The 18,664-nt window shown below is 38.5% G+C and overlaps 1 protein-coding gene and 1 non-coding gene across 27 annotated transcripts in view; both read right to left on the bottom strand.

The window, feature by feature from the left end:
• Nucleotides 1–18,664, bottom strand: part of CNOT1 (CCR4-NOT transcription complex subunit 1) — a 92,443-nt gene that overhangs the window by 39,794 nt on the left and 33,985 nt on the right. For 6 of the 26 annotated variants that reach the window (XM_043526484.1, XM_037877831.2, XM_043526472.1 and 3 more), the window contains 9 exons: nucleotides 12,853–13,003; nucleotides 11,276–11,477; nucleotides 10,406–10,552; nucleotides 9,079–9,203; nucleotides 6,579–6,865; nucleotides 4,865–4,943; nucleotides 2,928–3,161; nucleotides 2,252–2,392; nucleotides 663–842 (listed from right to left, as the gene is read on the bottom strand). In XM_043526484.1, the coding sequence (XP_043382419.1) occupies nucleotides 663–842; nucleotides 2,252–2,392; nucleotides 2,928–3,161; nucleotides 4,865–4,943; nucleotides 6,579–6,865; nucleotides 9,079–9,203; nucleotides 10,406–10,552; nucleotides 11,276–11,477; nucleotides 12,853–13,003 (1,546 nt within the window). The remainder of the gene's footprint in view (nucleotides 1–662; nucleotides 843–2,251; nucleotides 2,393–2,927; nucleotides 3,162–4,864; nucleotides 4,944–6,578; nucleotides 6,866–9,078; nucleotides 9,204–10,405; nucleotides 10,553–11,275; nucleotides 11,478–12,852; nucleotides 13,004–18,664) is intronic. The other 20 variants (XM_037877830.2, XM_043526471.1, XM_043526475.1 and 17 more) reach the window with 7 other exon arrangements.
• Nucleotides 12,378–12,513, bottom strand: LOC114021432. The gene has a single exon (XR_003565990.1). It is a non-coding gene; the product is annotated as a small nucleolar RNA SNORA50 (small nucleolar RNA).

Genomic DNA, 18,664 nt, shown 5'->3' with positions numbered 1-18,664 from the left:
TGGTTTTATAACCCCATTTTCCCTTTAAAGAAATAATCTTTTGTGTGTGTGGGAGGGGGGAGTGTTTTTTGTTTTTGTTTTTTTAATTTCAAACAGTAGCACAGAAGTTACCTATACAGAGTGCTGTCAAATGCAAACATTTTCCCCTCTAATCTTTCACGTATGTTTTTAGGTATATAATTCTCCAGATGCAAGTGCAGTTTTTAAGTTGATTGTGTCCCTATCAATGTCTCTTTACATTATTTTAATTGTTAGTAGCCAACAGGCAGAGTCAATAGAAAGAATAATACACCATTGAAAGGTCTCAGTCTTATGGAGGTATGCAGTCTGCTAAGGAAAACATCTTTCCCCCATCCTCCTATGACAAAAGAGCTTCATAATGAACTTTTGTCCCTGTCAACCAAGCCTTGCAGGAGAGTGCTCAGCCAAAATAGTAGCACAGGTAGATACCAAACCTACTCAAAGTTTAGAAAGGGCCATCTAAAAGGCCATTTGTAGTACTCAAGGCACTTTTCCTACCCACATTATGAAAAAAACCTGTTTGTCTACTTGGTAAGTTATGGATAATTTAGAAGTTCCATACCATATTTGGATAGCGGTGCAGTGTCTGTATTATTGAAAACTTCAAGTAAGTGTCAGAAGAAAAGTGATATACTACTCACCTTGATATTTCTGTAGGTTTCATTCAGAACCATCTTGTTAAACTCTGGATTCTTAAGAGTGTCAAGGAAATTTGAGTACAGGCTGTGAAAATTTGGCTCAATACTGACTCTCTTCATCACAAGATACTGTGAAACCCAAGGCATGAACTCTTCTTTCACAGTTTCCTTCAGCTCCTCAACCTGGCTCCACCACAAACCAAAAATCACAGAAATTATGATGAAAACAGATTGTGGGCAAATGACTTGATCAGTAGTGATCATAAATTTTACTAAATATTTTAGTGTTTGTTTTGACTAAGTGATTCCAGAACCATTTTGGTCATTCAGGATTACTTTAGCCAATGAATCAACTTAAATCTGTTTCAAGCACTAGAGTGCAGTATCCCCATCTTTTGTGACATTTTGGATGTTTACTACAGTACAGATCATTAAAGAAAGGTTAATTTAGTATAACTTACTGAAAGACAGCCCTGGACAAGGAAGGAGTCTGTACACAGAACAGAGAGCCTGGGTGGCTGCACCAGAGTAGGTTTCTACTGTTAGCATGTGCCTAAACTCTAACCTAGAGACTCTAGTGGAAGAGGAGAGCAGCTTAATCTCTGACTATACAACCCTTAGCTCTGATCATAAAACAGGTATTCGTTGTGGCTGCATTTTCTGCAATGTGAACACCTGTCTAGATCACACCAAAAACAGCCATCAAAGTATTGTCCAAAAAATTATATGACTGGTACAAAACATTATTATAGCAGCTACCTACTAGGAAGTGTTCCCCTGAAACCAGAGGGGAAGAGAATGTGACAATACACAGTTCTAGTTTAGACAAATGATATTGCTTTGTGACAAGAATGAAGCAGCACCATTGAACAAGAGCAGTTAACTATTCAAAGATTACTGGATACCACATATTTCTTTGATGTGAAATATAGAAACACTAACAGATTCATAGATACTAAGGTCAGAAGGGACCATTATGATCATCTAGTCTGACCTCCCGCACAACGCAGGCCACAGAATCTCACCCACCCACTGGTCATTACTATTTCATCTTGGTACTCTTGTCTTTGGGAGAATTGTTGAAAACAGGATGAAAAGAATATCTTTTAGAAGGACTTACTTGAAATCTAGTCCATTTTAAAAAGTTAGTAATAGTTTCAAGTACTAGAGCGGTCCCTGAATTTGCCATCAAATTTTTTTTTATTAAACAAAGCATGTTGCTGTGTGACACCTACCCCTGTACATCAGTTGCACCCGAAACTATTTAAAAAAAAAAAAAAAGACCAAAAAATGTAAGCAATGAGATTTCAAGTAGGTCTCCCTAAAAAGGGGGGAATGGGAGTTATTCAATGCAGTGCTGTAGGAATATACATCTTCTACTCCCACAGTAGAAGGGCTACTAACTCAAGACTCTGAGATGAGAGGAAATTAGTTAATGTTTTACAAAATACAGTTGTAGTTAGATTAAGATCTACAAGGTTTGTTTTTGCAAGAATTTCTGTTCACCTTCATCATCCATGACATTAGAACAGATTACTTCCTGCTAGAAACAGGTAATACAATGAAACAAGGTAACGTTCTGCCACACTTGCCTTCTGTGTCATATTTGATTGAGACAGATTATTGAAGATGAAAGCAATTTTTTCCTGAACATTTTCTGGGGGCTCCACAATTCTCTCAGTCTGATCCGTTGCCACTAGCAAGGTATCGATGTTGGTTGTATTAATGGAAGGCTGTAGAAAGAGAATGACAATTAAGAAAAAAACATATTGCAAAGAGGGACAGTATTAAGAGGCAAAAGGTCAAGGAGGCCTTTTGTTCAGTTTAATAGTAAAGTTAGTACTTTGATCTTCTATTGAGAAAGATGACCTAAAGAGTGGAAAAAATAGTGTTTATGAAGTGTGACTATTCAACCCAATCCCCATTCATTAGGTCTATAGTTCCACTATTTAAAAAAGGTACCCTGCTATAGAAAAACCATGTTACCCCTTAATATTTGCTAGCTGAAAAAGCAAAATTAGCCAAAGATTCAATGGCAAAAGGCTGCCCTGTGAAGAACAAAAAGTTACTTACAACCAATCAAAAAAACTTGTAAGAGACTAAATGCTTTAAGCTACAAATATGAATCCGAACAGGATCACAACTTGACAACCTAAAATATAAGACTTCTCATGACTGGTTAACCTCTAGGTACTCACTGAGAGCCAGCTGTTTCCATAATGCTGTTCTTCTCCCAATAAGAGCCCCATGAAGTGATGGGTAACTTACCGGCACATCCTTTTTGAAGCTGACTCCAGTTGGTCGCGTGATTGTAATGGTTTTTGCCACAGTGGTGGGGGTGGTGGAGGTGGTTACTATAGTGCTGACTTGGCCAGCAAGAGGAGCTTTTGCTGGAACCTGAGCCTGGGCCTGAGCCTGGGCAAGTGCAATACTTCCAGGGGTGGTGATTGAACCCTGCATCTTCACAGGAGGGTCTCGGGATTGCTGCCCATATTCAATGTACTAGAGTGAGGCAGACAAGAGAGACGCTGAAATCCACACATGTAGCAATGAAACTGCATCCTAAGACTAGAACCCTCCCAACTCTAGCTCACCGCATTGAACTCTACAGAAAGTTGCAGTCTGGCAATTTTGTAGGAGAGTTTCTGGGTAATTCCAGAACCAGAATTAAAATCTCTGTATGATGTAGAACATTCGTAAATTCACTTTAAAAAAAATCTAGTAAGCAAAACCTAGAAATGAATTCCCTGTTAAAAAAAGTTCTACCAAAGAAGCCTCTTTTCAGTCCCTGTTTATTTAATGGTAAAGGGCTGAATGGTATGGCCTTCAGGAGGCATGAATGCTATCCCCAAGCTAGACAGGCTGCTGCCGAGTGCCACAAGGCTTGACTCCATTCCAAGTCCACAGACAGCCACCCAGCATTCCCCACACTGCTGGCCTGCACAGTGAGAAAAATATAAAGGAGAATGTGTGATCAAAAGCCCTACTATGCAGAGTGGACAAGAAAAGTCTTCCCCAAAGACTTCAATGACAGTATAAAGATAGAGGAAGCCTGAACCATGCAGTGATCAAGGAAAAAGCCAGTTCCAATAGTCTGCCTTAAATTTCTGCACCCACAGAAGGAATCCTACAGTGGTAGACATTTTCTTTCCATAGTGGTGCACTTGCCTAGATCAGTGGTTCTCAAACTGGGGGTTGTGACCCCTCAGGGGTCACAAAGTTATTATGTGGGGGGTCGCAAGCTGTCAGCCTCCATCCCAAATCCCACTTTAAAACACTATTATAAATGCTGGAGGCGAATATTTTTTAAAGTGTTTTTAAATGTATAAGGGGGTTGCACTCACGGGCTTGCTGTGTGACAGGGGTCACCAATACAAGTGTTTGAGAACCACGGGCCTAGATATTTACAATGCACCAATCAAAAAGTACACAGATGCCAGATGTATCACTTGAGACAGCTATGAAACTGATTTGTCGAGTAAAGGTTTTGTCTAAAGGTTTGATGTCATGGCAGACCTTTATTTTTCCTGAGCTGCAACTAAACATTCAAGAGTGTGGCCTGAGGATAACCTTCTGTACATGCCTCCTCCCACCCCACCCCAACAGAAGGATCATTGAGACAAACCCATAATCAACATTGCTTTTACTGTTTGGACTACAGTGCATTCCCTTTATTTTGATCAGACCTCCAGGAACCTAGTTCTTCTGTCCCTTGTTTGGATTACTTTTTAGCGGGTCTGAACACAATTTGATCATTAACCACAGAAGAGAGGCATTTATTCCATAGGGAAGCCCAAAATTCTGAAGGAGACAGGAATATAAACCCAAAGAAGATTCATGGCAAGGATTAGATCTAAGACATTAATACATGACATCACTTTTTAAGTGGCAATATGCCCTGGATGGCCATATGGCTACACAGGTTAGGTACTTATTTCAAAACAAGCAAGCCAAATAAACTTACAGAAAAATGGAAGGCACTGGTTCCTACCCCTACTGCCATTCCCCCAAACCCAAGGAAAATGCATTCAAGTCTATAATTTGCTCACACAAAACATTAAAAATTGTTTGTATTTTGTGTTTATGGACTTGTACTGTCATACAAAACTTATGAAAGTTTAGGCCATTTTTAATGCAAACAGAAATCAACTCAGTAGATGGTTTCTCAAATTAATGAATTAGTTCTATCATTTTTGAACACTCACCTCCTGTAGGTGATGAGGGAACTGTATAAAGTGACTAATAGAAGCCAAGTGCTGACAATACTGGGGATAGTCCTTCAATCTGTCAACAGTAAAACTATCCATTAGTCAGAGAGAAAGCATGAGCCCTGATCAAGAACATACCACAGAGCAATACAAACTGGTTACTGGCTATGTTGCTCCCTTAACACATCAAAGTTGCTTCTAAACTTTCCAGCTCTGCTGCACAAGTGATTTTTGTAAGAGGATTTGTTGCAAAATAATTTGACCCTTGCATTGCACTGCTATTAAGTCCTATTAACCCATCTATTCCCAAATATTTAACATCTAGACAGTTTACTATTTAGCAAGGCAACAATCTTACTAGATGCTAAATTGTGTTTGCAACAATGGCAGTTTGATTATACTTCTAGTTTAATGTTTAGAACTACCCCCTATACCTGACAATGAAGCCTCTCCCTGTATGTACAGTGATTTTATTCTGTGTATTTGTGAATGCAAGATGGTTTCATCAATTTCATTAGTGCTTTAAGTTTTAAAATCCCATTTATAATGGTATGTGTATTTTACCAAGAAAAGTAACAAAGGCTGCTGAAGTATTGGTTATGTCAGTCTTGACAGTGCCATTTTATTCTGCTAGGCTACAGAATGTTAATAGCTGTAACAAGACATCCAGCTATACAAAACAAAAAGCTGTTGGAATATTTCAGGCTACATTTAAGATATACAAACAGCTGTTTGTATATCTTAAATGTAGCCTGAAATATTCCAAGACTGGATAAGGTGATAAAGAAGAAACTGCGGAATAAGGACAGAAGCATCTCAGGTAGAATCATGTTTTTAGAGCACACATTTAAAGGTGCTACACTGGCACCTTTGAATTAAGGAAAAGTCTTCTTAACTATAAGAAGGAAGTGTTTTCCCTTGTGTCTCCAGTGATACTTATAATAGAGCCAGACTTTCTGGACAGTTTCCCCATTTGCAAACAGCCTATATTCCTTGCCCCAAATACCTGGGAAAGTCTACAAGTGTCTGAGAAAGTGGTCTCACTGGCAATATTTCATAGGCACTTTGTGGAAAGAAGAAAAATTAAGCATCTGCTGGCTGAAACGTACGCAGATAGTGAAGTTTGGAGATTCTTTGTATTACTACAGGGGTATTTCTTGTAACCCTATAGATAGCCAGTTAAGTAAAACATTCTGCAACATGGCTCATTTGAGAGGATTTAACACTTCAGTGCAGGGACCAAAATTTGGGTTCTATAGCAGCACTTAAGTGTCTGACCAGTCTCACACTTAAGAAGCAACTTAAGTTACTCTTGAATGATAAGGGTGCACATGTACAGAATTCTTAACCAGGGGAATCAAGCTTTACCAGCTTAGTCTCTAAAGTATTGATATACCACCAGCCTTAACACTTGACTGAATTAGATTTCATAAAATATGGTCAGCTGAATTTTAGAGATAGAGATGTTTGAATGTAGTTTCAACCCATGTTGACTATATGTACTATATTTAACACAAACTGATTATCTTACTTGGGCTGTGAGAGAGCTTGGAATTGGTGCACTATGTTCAAGTTGTGAGATTTGCAAGTATTATGACATATACCATTAATCCTGTATTGCTACTACTAAGCACATGACTAGAGCAGACGTAAGTTTAATAAGATATCCCATGCATTTTTTTTTTTTTGAAAGATTACAAAAATCACTCACCTATTTTTAAATCTATCTAGTGCAGCAATACCAAAATAGTACATTTTGGATGCAAAAGGCTTTCGTAAGGCTTCAAGAACATAGCGCAGGGCCAGGCCCAATGCCATGTAAGTAACCAGTCCTTTCTCTATTATCCCACCAAAGAGGCAGGCTGTTATGTGCAGCTCTTTGTCTGGGTATTGGGGGAAAAAACGGTACTCCTCAAACAAGTTCCTCAGCATACAGTTAAACACTTCTCGTTCCCGCTTAATGTTGGAGTCCTTAAACCTCTGTAGCATTTCTAACACCTGCAAAGAAATAGAAACTGTTACCAAGAGACTTATTTCATCTCAGCCCTTTCACACCAGTGGGTTCAAGAGCACCTGCAACTAGTCACTAATGTAAACTGCACGGGGAAAACCCAATTCCCAGTGCAAAGCTGCCAAACCTGCGGGCAGGAATCTATACGTAAAACTCAGACTTATTTATTTATTATTTAAAGTCTTGTCAAGAAATGGTGGGACAACTGGCTTTTAGTGTAGCTGTTATGCAGATTCTGTGGATGCTAGAAACCTCATCTATTTGTATTGTAGCTTTCTTACAATTTTTCAGGTCAGTATCTTTTTTGCAAAAGCTTTCAAGTAGTTTGTCAATCTGACAGCACTGCTACATTTACAGGTCATGAGGCTTCATCTCAGCTGTACATATTCAAATTGGGCTAACTTTATGTACATACTATCAGCCCAAAAGTATTAATTTTTAAAGCACTGAAAAGTGCTATTATGGTCAGAAAAGGGACCATGTTAAAAAATACACTACCTCTCACTCAGATCTGCTCTCTACATATCCCAGCTGATGTCTGCTTTAGGCCTTATTTTATTTTAAGAAAGACCTCTTGTTAGCACAGTACAGCTAACAGAAATGAGAAAGAAAGCTAGATTTTATTTGGTTCAGAGTACATTCTGATTGCGGAATCATCGGGATAATACACAAGTCGCACACCCCTCATTTGAATTTCATTCTAAGGTTGAGTTTGTAGGACTGGCAGTTATACAGATCTTTAGTTGTAAATCTGATTGAGTTTGATCAAAACATGGAATCCCAAGAAGTCATTTCAATTGGTATAATAGTTTTAAATCTTCCCCAGGAATCTCAAAATAGTTATGAAAGTAACATTCAAGGCTTCACAACAGGAGTGTTTCAAGCACACAGTAAAGAATGAGTGTGCAAGTACTTTACATACTAATTGTGCACCTGACCAATAACTAATTATGCCCATCTGTGCAAATAAAATGTCAGACTGTACTAAGTAGTAGCCTCATATGCATGTAAATTGCTTTTAAAAAGGCGATTTTTCTTCAAACCTATGGCCTCAGCAAAAGGAATAAACGAGCAAAATCCTATTTTACTCAGGTCAAATGGACAGTTTATCAATTTTCTTCAAATCCTCAGACATTCTAGTTTGTCAGAACAATACTTCCAACATGCTTGCTTCTGAGTTAAAGACAATCCCTTGTATGTCATTTTAGCAGAGTAATTACTTTCAAATTTTTCCCCCTTCAATACACATGAAGTAACTGGAAATTCAGCATTAGATTTTTACAGTATTTGGACTGTGAAATAATTGCTGGGGGAGGTTCCCAAGAATATCTGTTGTAGATTAGACCTGCTACGGTATTGCTCATAATTTAATTTTTTCCTTTATCAGATAGAGACCTGTTTATATTTATACATTTGTCAGATTTATTTGCAATGGTCTTCAAAGGAGACTTTTCTAATATTGCTTTGTACTGCTCCTAAATTTGATTCTGAAATACAGGAAGTAGAGATCATTAAACAGTGCTTTTCAATAATCCGTAAGTGTGCAAATATATTTAGAGGGACATCGTTAACTTGAAATAGTCTATTTCAACAAGCAAATTGAACTTAGCCTCAGAATTATACTTGCCACTGAGTCTCCGATATTTTTCGTCTTTTTAAAAAAAGAAATTTAATAAAGTGTTTTCCTCTCCCTGTTGTGCGAGACACCCAAGAAAGGGGAAATTGACTAGTGACAGGAGGAGAAAGTAAACCACTACACAGTACTGTCAAGTGTATAAGCTAAAACTGAAGAGAGCATTTTTCACTTGTCATTTATAGTAATTTTAGATGTTAATTGCATATGTTCATTCTTTTCAGATAAAAATATGATTTAAGTTGACGGTGTCCCTTTAAGCTTTGGCACCAATGCTGAATACTTGTGCTTGGATTTCACATGACTAGGTCCATCCAATTTAACATTTTCAGTAGCTAGAACTTAAAACTGCACTTAATGCACAAGTGCAACTGGGTGTTTTTACCCAGTGTACCACAGACAGGTCCTTGAAAATTTGTGCACTCAATTTACTTCCTCAAACTGCAACCAAACAAAAAGCAATGTTGCTATTGCCTCAATATTTATTAAAGACCTTAAAGAGAATTACTTTCAACCATAAAACAAGTCTCTGGACAAGTGATGTGATCATTGCAGAAGGAAACTCACCTCATCTACAGACATGGTGGGGTGTGGTGGATGATTATAAATGCGCTGAAAGTAGCTGTTTGCCTCATCATCTATTTCTTTACTAAAGTGCTGATTTGCCTCTGGCCACACCTGAGATAAGTCAGCTGTTGGGAAAATGGACAGTAAAGAGTAACATCCGAGTTAATTCATTAGCAATGACTTTTCTTGTTCTTTTCAATTCATTTTCAGATATCTGTTCAAACATATGTAGAACCTACTTAATCCTCTTGACAGGGCTGAAATGCTTTTAAGTAGTTTTCGTTGATTTAATGAGCACATTTTATTTAAAACCACGGGTCTGTTAACTTAGTAAGATTTGTGTTTCGCCAACAGTGATCAATTTGAAACAAACTGAATCTTAAGCTAGTGCTCCTAGACTATATTTCACCTCTAAAATTAAATTGAAGCCTAACCCAATGTGCAAGTGAACATAAAAAGAGAGCATGCTACACAACACTAACATGCAGACAGTCTTTCACACAAGCACTTTCAGATCAACCAGTGCACTTCAAGCCAAGTCACTGAATGCTCAGCCCAAATAGCAGAAAGAGGGTCAAATCAACCTCCAGCTGTATGTTCACTGGGGACCTATTAGTTTAGCTTTTCACACATTCAGTTTTATGGACAAGCTGCCAGATAGTGGATTACTGACATAATAATGTCTGAAAGGTTTAATATCCGACTGCACATCTTAGAAAGTCACCAAAGCAAACGGTGTGAAATTTGACTGTATGCAGTCAAGAGATACAGCTGTGCCAGTTACAGCCAGACTCTTGGCTGGACTGGGGAGACCAAATATTCCATTCTCAGAAACAAACTAGCCTGAATTTGTTTTACTTGCCAGTTTTAACATCCTAATTTATCACTTCCTCCCTTTATTAAATCCTCTGATTGGTAATATCCCACTTAAAGCACCTCTGGTTTATTAGTTCTCTACATAATTTCATTTTTGTAACACTAATATCTCTCACACACACATATATAAAACCCCTTATAAAAAGATGGGGCATATTTTGTTCAATATACAGCAGAACAAAGAAGCAGAGCAACACTGTTCATGCAGATTTATAACATTTCATTGAGCTATTTACTTCACTATAAAACTGCTTCTTTCTACTCCCTCAGGGCTACTCTGCAAGCTTCTAATGCCAGCAGTTTTAAAGTAGCCGGTTTCATGCTGCAGAGTGAAAACCAGAGCCATATTTCTGGGATCTGCCATCTACTGGCCACAAGCCTGCCCTGGAGGAAATGCAGGTTAACTGCAGACCACAGTCACACTTCAGTCACAGACAACACTACCACTTACAAGGTTTCATCTTACTCTGCTGGAATGTAGGCTGGTTCAGTCCAGATGTACTCAGTTTCCTTTGCACGAATGGATCGTTGTTCACTGCAGGGAGGCCAAGGGCCCCAGTCCCTATACCAGTTAGGCTACCCGTAGTAAGACCACCTACTGGGGCCAAACAAGGTATCAGTCATCTCATTTGTACTCCACTACTTGCATGTAGTAAGAAAAAGTGATTATTCCCACAAACTTGACCAGCTAGGTCACGTAATAACTATCCCCATGTTATCCAATTTCACATGCAACTCTTTAGTCCATAATGATGGGTTTCAGAGTAGCAGCCGTGTTAGTCTGTATTCGCAAAAAGAAAAGGAGTACTTGTGGCACCTTAGAGACTAAAATTTATTTGAGCATAAGCTTTCGTGAGCTACAGCATCCGATGAAGTGAGCTGTAGCTCACGAAAGCTTATGCTCAAATAAATTTGTTAGTCTAAGGTGACACAAGTACTCCTTTTCTTTAGTCCATGTTCCACTACTTCAAGTGGTCTATTGAAGTTTGTCAAAAGGCTCAGATTGCTCCCAATCAAAATTTCATCCTTTTATTCAGATGCAGCACTAATATACTTCAGAGGGTCTTAAATGGGCAAAACATTCCAAGGAGGTCAGAACTGCATACCCACAATTTTTTTTAAAAATGGGACCCTCCCTTTATTGAAGTACATTACATTGATTTGCTTTGCTGCACTGAGCACTTTGGTGTGGAAGCGGGAGCAAATTTTAATTAAATCCTAGCAAATAAGCATCCTGCTGTTCTTGCCCAATACCTCTGACCAAGGCAACTGTAGCAGTACTTGAACAGTTCTGTTACCTCAAAATGCAAACAGGTAGTACCTGGAAGTTGTGAAGAGAGTCCTCCAATGCCACTGAAAGCAGTTGTCTGATTTTGGGTAGAAAGGGGAGGAAATGCTTTTGCTGGTGACTGAGGTGTACTGAAAGCAGAACCCAAATTTGGAGGGAAGCCTTGCATACTCTGGGTATGTGGAACAGCTGAACCACCTAAACTAAGAGATGCCATCCCAGCAAGCGGGTCAATCTGAATAAAGAAATGCAGATTATAAACAGCCATATACATTTATCAGCTCTTCTTGGCAATAACTTAGACACCACTCCAATACTCTCTTAGGGACTATTTTTGACACATAGCTGTAACTTTAGCCTATGACATCATACCGGTCACCCCAACAAGATCCTGTTTATCTACAAAATGTTAGGTTAAATCTAAAAATGTGATAAATGTCTAAGTCTGCTACAACCCTATAGATGTAAAATCCAAGTCTATTAAAAGCTTTGAGATTCAAGACCTTAATACTACACATTTGACTTTAACAAAAAACTGGGTTAAAAAGCAATACTTATATATCTGATATTACAGCAACTAATGACTTTCAGTTTTAGGTCATTAAAAAACGTTACTGGCTGCACTAAAATTTCATGAACACTATTTATAGATCGCATTGTACAAGGGATCCCACTGTGTCCCATTTTAAGAGAACTGGAACATGATCTTTTGCATAGGCCTTCAGAGGTCCCACAATATTAGCACCTATAATTAGAGATGCTGACTCTAGGAGGTGAGAGTTCTAGAAACTGCACCTTCTATACAGAAGATGGCCAGGCTACAGACTAGTTATCCAAAACATTCTGCTGCTCTAATTGCTCACAGTAGCAGTTTGTAGTGTTCCCAGGATATTTAATAGTTTTATCTAAGGAGTAGTTTTCCCACTTCTGAAAGCTGTTAAACTGCTTTACTTCTTTAGCCTGCAAAATATTGATGCCTTCGACATCTATAAGAATAATGAAGTGCCACTAATTTATAGGGGAAAAGTTCATTTCTTAACATTTCAATGTGCCATCGAATGTAGTTGCTAGAAGTAAAATCTGTTTGGAATGTGTTGCTCCCAGAGGAGGAAGGGGTGGTGAGTGGCAGGGAGTAAAATGTACCTTGTTTTTAAAAGAGCAGTTCAGTTGAGAGCTGAAGAGCCCCAGTTATAACAAGTCCTTATGCTCTAGCACTGTTGCTTGGCCCGTGAAGCTACAAACAAGACACATCAGGTTCAAAGGCAGTGCTTAATCCTCAAAAGTCTAAGTAAATTCTTTACCACTTTAAAGAAACCTTCACTAAGTTTTTAATTAAGCCAAGTTGTATTTCACTTTTTATTGCTCCCATTCTGCTAAGCTTCAGTTACTTGTTACAAACATTCCAGAAGTGAAAGTTAGCTCTGAACTAAACCCATTACACAAAATTTTGTAGTTAAAACACAAGCAAGTTATGTAGACATGCATGCATAAGTAGTTTAAGGGAGCCAACTGACATATATTATTTAGTTCCGTTACCAGAGTTCAGTTTATGCAGCAAACACAAATGCCAATTATCACTGTTCTGAAACTGTAGCATGTCATTTATCTACCTGTACAGGAGAGATGGCATCCAAGCTGCTAGCACTTGGTGGACGTCCCTTTGGCATGACTCCAGGTGGTGGCTGTCTAGCCTTGTTCATGACATTACTGCAATTGGCTACCATTGTGAGGATGGTCTCTGACAGCTCCTGTGAAACACTCCTAAGAAGAGAAGACTTGGGTAATAAGCCATATAGCATTCCTAAGACTGGCCAATCCAGCCTGTTCAGTTTCTCTTTAGCAAACGGGACCATGTATTTCAAGACAGGCAATAAGTGTGGCTTTGGAGAAGTAGATAAAAGTTAAGATTTTGCAATTACTTTACAATAATTATACTATCCCTACTGTTGCATCTTTGTTAGACTCACTAAGCAGTCAAGTAACTTGAGAAGCACTCTAGGGACTTCTAGAACCTACAAACCGCAGCATGTCTTTCTAAAAAGACTTACACTAGACCTTAAACCCAGTGACTGAGTGACCGTAGATACCATCTTTAGTGAAAAGTTACACACTTAAGTCAATATGTGTGGGTACATCCCCTCATGCTAAGACGATGCATGTTTTCAGGTCCACATTTGACCAGGCACTGGAACATAAGGAGTAATTAGCAGTGAACATGGAGTACCTTCTAGCTCCCAGAAAGCAACAAAACCCTGCCCCCTCAGGTGTACAGGCAGTCCTCAGACTTAAGACAACTGATTTCTGAAAATTGCATTGTAAGTTGAAACAAATAACCTGGAACCACAATCCACTCCATTGCAGGACCGAGCATCGTAAAGTCGAAACCGATTGTAAGTCGAATCAGGGTATCAATTCATAAGTGCTGACAGCTGTCAGTACATAAACATTTGCATAATTGTACTATGTATTGAATATTAGCTACATTTTATTTGATTTCCATTAGATACATAGGAAAGGACAGTCTTGATAGGGAAACAAGTTTCCCACACTTTATTTTCCCTATGTCAATACTCATGTCTTAGATAATCCTAAAATAAAAGTTATTCAGTAGCGTAAGACATACTGGGTCTCCTAAAAACAGAATATGCCTCTTTTAACAGAGTTTAAAAAAAGAACAGACTCCTAGGAAGCCCTAGTCTATTTCTTGGACAACATTTGAAACATGAGCTCTGTAGAAGAATAGAATGAGACAGTATAAGAGGGAGGGGGAAGGCTGAAGTCTCCTTTTGGATAAGACTACCCTGTTCTCCTATTTCATCATGTTGTACTTGGAGTATCAAGGTTATACACCATATAATTAGAGTTCTGTTACTGTAAGTCCAAGACCATCACTGCGTTGCTCTCATTCCATTGTCTAGCATTTTTATGCAGCAATGAGGGGCTATGGTTTCACCTAGCTGGCTAGTGTCACAGGAAAGCTTCTAAGAGGATGGGCATTTCCATGACTTAAGCAACAGTGAAAAATCTAAGACATTAAGAAGATCTCAGGAGGATTCAATATATTTAGATGAAAGAAAAGACCGGACAAGTCGCTAACAGCTTTCTCTATAGAGACCAAGAAAGCAAGATCCAATAAATAATTAAGGTCTTCAAGAGACGGGCATAATATGGGAACAGTCAAAGTGCTTTCTCTCTGCAAGAGAGCATACCCATTGCTAGTAAGCCTACTTTTCACGCTCAGCAGATTACAGTTTTTTGCTCCAATAGTATATTTGTTGAATTAGTTTGCAAGACAGTGGGGTAGATATTCTTGCACAAGAACTGCACAATTTAACTTTGATGTGGATCTACTTACTCTAGTAAACCCCAGAGATTATTTTGACTGACTACGTCCTAATTCAGGGACAACTAGCAATAGTCTGTTCAAAGGTGCTAAATCTTTGGGGGTGAGGGATGTTTAATTAAAGATGCATTTAAGGCTAATGTTTGGGTGATCAACTTACTTCCATGTGTTTAAGAGGAAACAAGTATTTCCAGGTAAAAAAACTGCTTAACTACAATGTTTTCATGCATCCGATGAAGTGAGCTGTAGCTCACGAAAGCTTATGCTCAAATAAATTGGTTAGTCTCTAAGGTGCCACAAGTACTCCTTTTCTTTTTAATGTTTTCAAAAAGCTTTCTATGTCTACTCAACCTCAGCTCTACCTTAACAAGTTCTTTGCCTGGAAGTTCAAGTTTTTAAGAAGTCTAAACATTGCTCAGCAGCAACCCTTTCAGATGATATTTCATACCACCACAGTTCTCCAACATGGTTTCTACTCCCACACTCTGCAAACTAGAGCAACATGTCCCACATCAACCTCAAAGAGTTCTTTACCTACCACTCCCCATGCTGTGGGCTACCATTATCTATAGTTCAGCCATGTGGACTTTAGAAGTCCAGCACTGTCATGGCAAGAGATGTGCAGTGTCTCTAAGTCAGCTCCCCTGTGCCTCAAGTTTCCCCAAGCTGCCCGTCGATCCAGCGGGTAATGTAGACAAGCCCTAGGTCTCCCCAGCTCTGACTCCCTTCTTGGTGGTATATCTCTAAGAAGGACAATGAACCTCTGCAGTCTGAGTGGAATTCCAGGTGCGTATGTATATATAATTTTCAGAAGCCAAGAAAAAGAGGTGAACATGCAACATCACATGCAATTACTTCACCAAGAAATTTATTTTTATCTGAAATAATTTGAAGCAGGGACTAGAGGCATTTCCCAGCCATTCTAAGATTTTTGATCTCAGGGGGACACTAGGAGGATAGAGACCATCCCAAAATATATCTTAAAAAAACCCCACATTCCTCTTGATTTAAAACCACTGATTAGGCTGGCCATGGGGATCTCTAACAAAAAAAGGGCTGTACTGCTTCAGAAAGCCTTAAGTAAATGTCAAATGTGCATGCTGCCCAAGACTAGGACATTTTTCAGTGGGACCTTAGACCTTATATAGTAGTAAGTAGTCAGAAGATAAAACTATTAATTTGTTATCCTCTGAAATATTACAACTGGCCTTTGCATACAGAAATAGATCCAAGGCTAGACTTGTCTTGAGAGGCAAATGACAAGTCTTTATAAAAATAATCCCTTGTTCTATATTCGCTATAGCGCCCACATTGTGGGAAGTGAGCAACTACCCAGTAAGCAGACCTCAGCATTTTGTATAAGTGCTATTTCTCCCCTTCCACAGACTGATCAGAATTAAAGTGGCCTTAATTCAGTTTAATTCACCAATTAAAACTAAACTAAATAATGGTCACTTCAATTCTGAACAGAAACATCCACACAGGGATTTATACAATGCAGTTCAACTAATCCACTTACAATTCACACCTTTAGTTAATTTGGATTAATTTTCCTGGATGCCCCCTGTGTAGGCACGCCCAAAGTATTGCCTATTCTCCATCTATAACCAGCCATAACTGTAAGAGGAGCACCTCACAACCCCTATGGTATTTATCCTCACAGCACCCAAGAGGTAGGGAAAGTGCTATTATTCCCATTTTACAGATGGTGAACTGAGGCACAGAGACAGTGATTTGTTCAAGTGCACAAAGTAAGATGGGTTCAAGTCCCTGCTCCATTAGGTCTCCAGAGTCGGAAGCTAACCCCCAACCACTAGGCCATCCTTCCTTATGCATTCTCATTTGTAGTTAATTCACATCAAGAGAGTCAGTTACATTAAATGCTTTCAGAGCAGCCCTTTTTATGAAAGCCATTGCTGTAGTTGCTGCATGGATACTATGTGGATGGGAGGATGAGATTGTTCATTATGGAGTTATTTAAATAAAGCTCACACTTATAAAAGTTTGAAGCCAGCTTGGATAAAAACTAAAGAATTTTATTGAAATTAAATACAGGTTCTTTTAAAAAAAATAAACCCATTTAAGATTAAATTTGAAGTTGACACCCTATGTTAAGGCCTAAAATGATTAAAATAAATACTAAAAATATTAAGCAGTACATCTGATGCCAAGTCTTAAAGAAAGTCAAATAACTGACTTGGTGAAAGTTACTAGTTAGCCACCTGGAACTAGAATCTGAAGTGCTAAAGCAGCTGTAGACAGGTGCAGAGAATATTTTCTTCATTTCAGTTTATTCAACTACTTCAGGTCAATGACTAATTCCTTCTAAGGTAAGCCAATTGGGAGTTGGGAAAAAAGGAGGAAAAAACTTAGACTGGAAAAGAAAAACCATGTATACACACTAGATGCGACGATGAGATCTACTAGTTACATAATCTTGAAGGATATAGTAAATTGAACTGATTTCTGAACACAAACTACAATGAATAGTTCCTTTGTTCATTAATCAGTTTTAAATGCAAAACAAGTTTAGTGAAACATGTATGTTTCCAGCACAACACAATTAAATTGTATTTCCATCTAAATAGACAAATCACAAGCAAAAAAATTATCTAGTAGAGAAATGCATTATCCACCATTTTCTAAAATACTAAGTTCAAATTAAGAATCTGAATAAGTGTAAATTAAACTGTTTAATTGCTTGAATAAATGTGTACAGTTAGGATATATCCTCCTGATTAGCATAACATTATGCTGATTTGTAACTAAATCTGTTTTAATGGTTACCCACCAATGAGGATCAACCTCTCTTTAGGAAAATAACTAAAAAAAGACAAGTGAAAAACAGGATTAAAATCAATTAATGATTCCTACTTGCTGATTTAAATTTAATTAATGGTGATTTGAAGTCACTACACCCTGTTTGAAAACTCAAATGTTAACTTAATATACCATGAATTCTACAAGAATCTCTCATACTAATGTCCTGACATCTAGGCAGCAGAAAGAACTGATACACCTCAAAATAGGTAAAATTGAAGACTCAGTTTTTTCCATCTTATAACATTAGTACTCCTGGGGGAATTCTGCACCACTGCACAACACAGAATTTTGCAGAAATTAATGTGCATGCAGAATTTCCTTTCCCCCCACAGAAACAGGCTGCAGTGCTGCTAGCCACCGCTGGTCCCAGCAGATTCCTGGCAGCTGCCAGCATGCCCTGAGGGAAGAAGAGGGCAGCGCACAGGAAACTCCATGTAAGCCTGGGACTGAGCATCAGGCTGTTTCTCTCTCTGGATCCCTTGGCTTGGGGTGGGGTATGGGGGGAGAAGAGGGCGTGGGTGTCTGGGGGCAAAGAAACAGGAACTGGGTTGTGATAGGGATTTCTGTAACTACTCCTGGGGAAGTGTAAATGTATGTATGTATTGTTACAGACACTTGCTGACCAGTATTTTGAAACAAAATTACCAAAATAATTGAAACTGGCATGATTATGTAGTGTTATTTTGACAAACATTTGCAGAATTTTAAAATAGTGTGCAGAATTTTTAATGTTTTGGTGCAGACTGCCCCCAGAAGTACATTATGTAAAATTCTAGGTTTAAAATTTAAGTATCTCTGCATAATGTTAACTTTGTAAAGGATCATTTAGAATTGGTATGAAACATGGATGCCCATTTGCTTTTAGTGTACCAGCTCTATTGAGAAATACAGGAAGATGCCCCACCTACTTACTCTGCAACCACAGGAAAAGAGGATCAGAAAATTTTGTTCATCAAATATAAAAAAAATTGGAGAGACTGCATTGCCAGTTAGGTCTGGCTCCATAAACATTCAATCCCACCCTTTAAATACCTAAATTAAAGAAAAAAGTGTTATTGTATCATTCCTTCCTGTAAGTGAAGCCTATTTACTCCCCCCCCACACTCATTTTTTCCTGTATTCTCCCTCTTGTCCTCTCTTTTCCCACGTTGTGTTTGCCCCTTTCCACATTATCACTTCTTTCCTGTGTTCACTATTCAGTCTCCCCACTCTCTCAACCTCCATTTCCTCCCCCCACCCCAAACTGTCTCCTATAC

Source organism: Chelonia mydas, chromosome 12 (genome assembly GCF_015237465.2).
Source record: "Chelonia mydas isolate rCheMyd1 chromosome 12, rCheMyd1.pri.v2, whole genome shotgun sequence".
Taxonomy (NCBI): domain Eukaryota; kingdom Metazoa; phylum Chordata; order Testudines; family Cheloniidae; genus Chelonia; species Chelonia mydas.
Note: the sequence above shows the minus strand (reverse complement) of the source record. Positions and strands in the feature narration are given on the sequence as shown.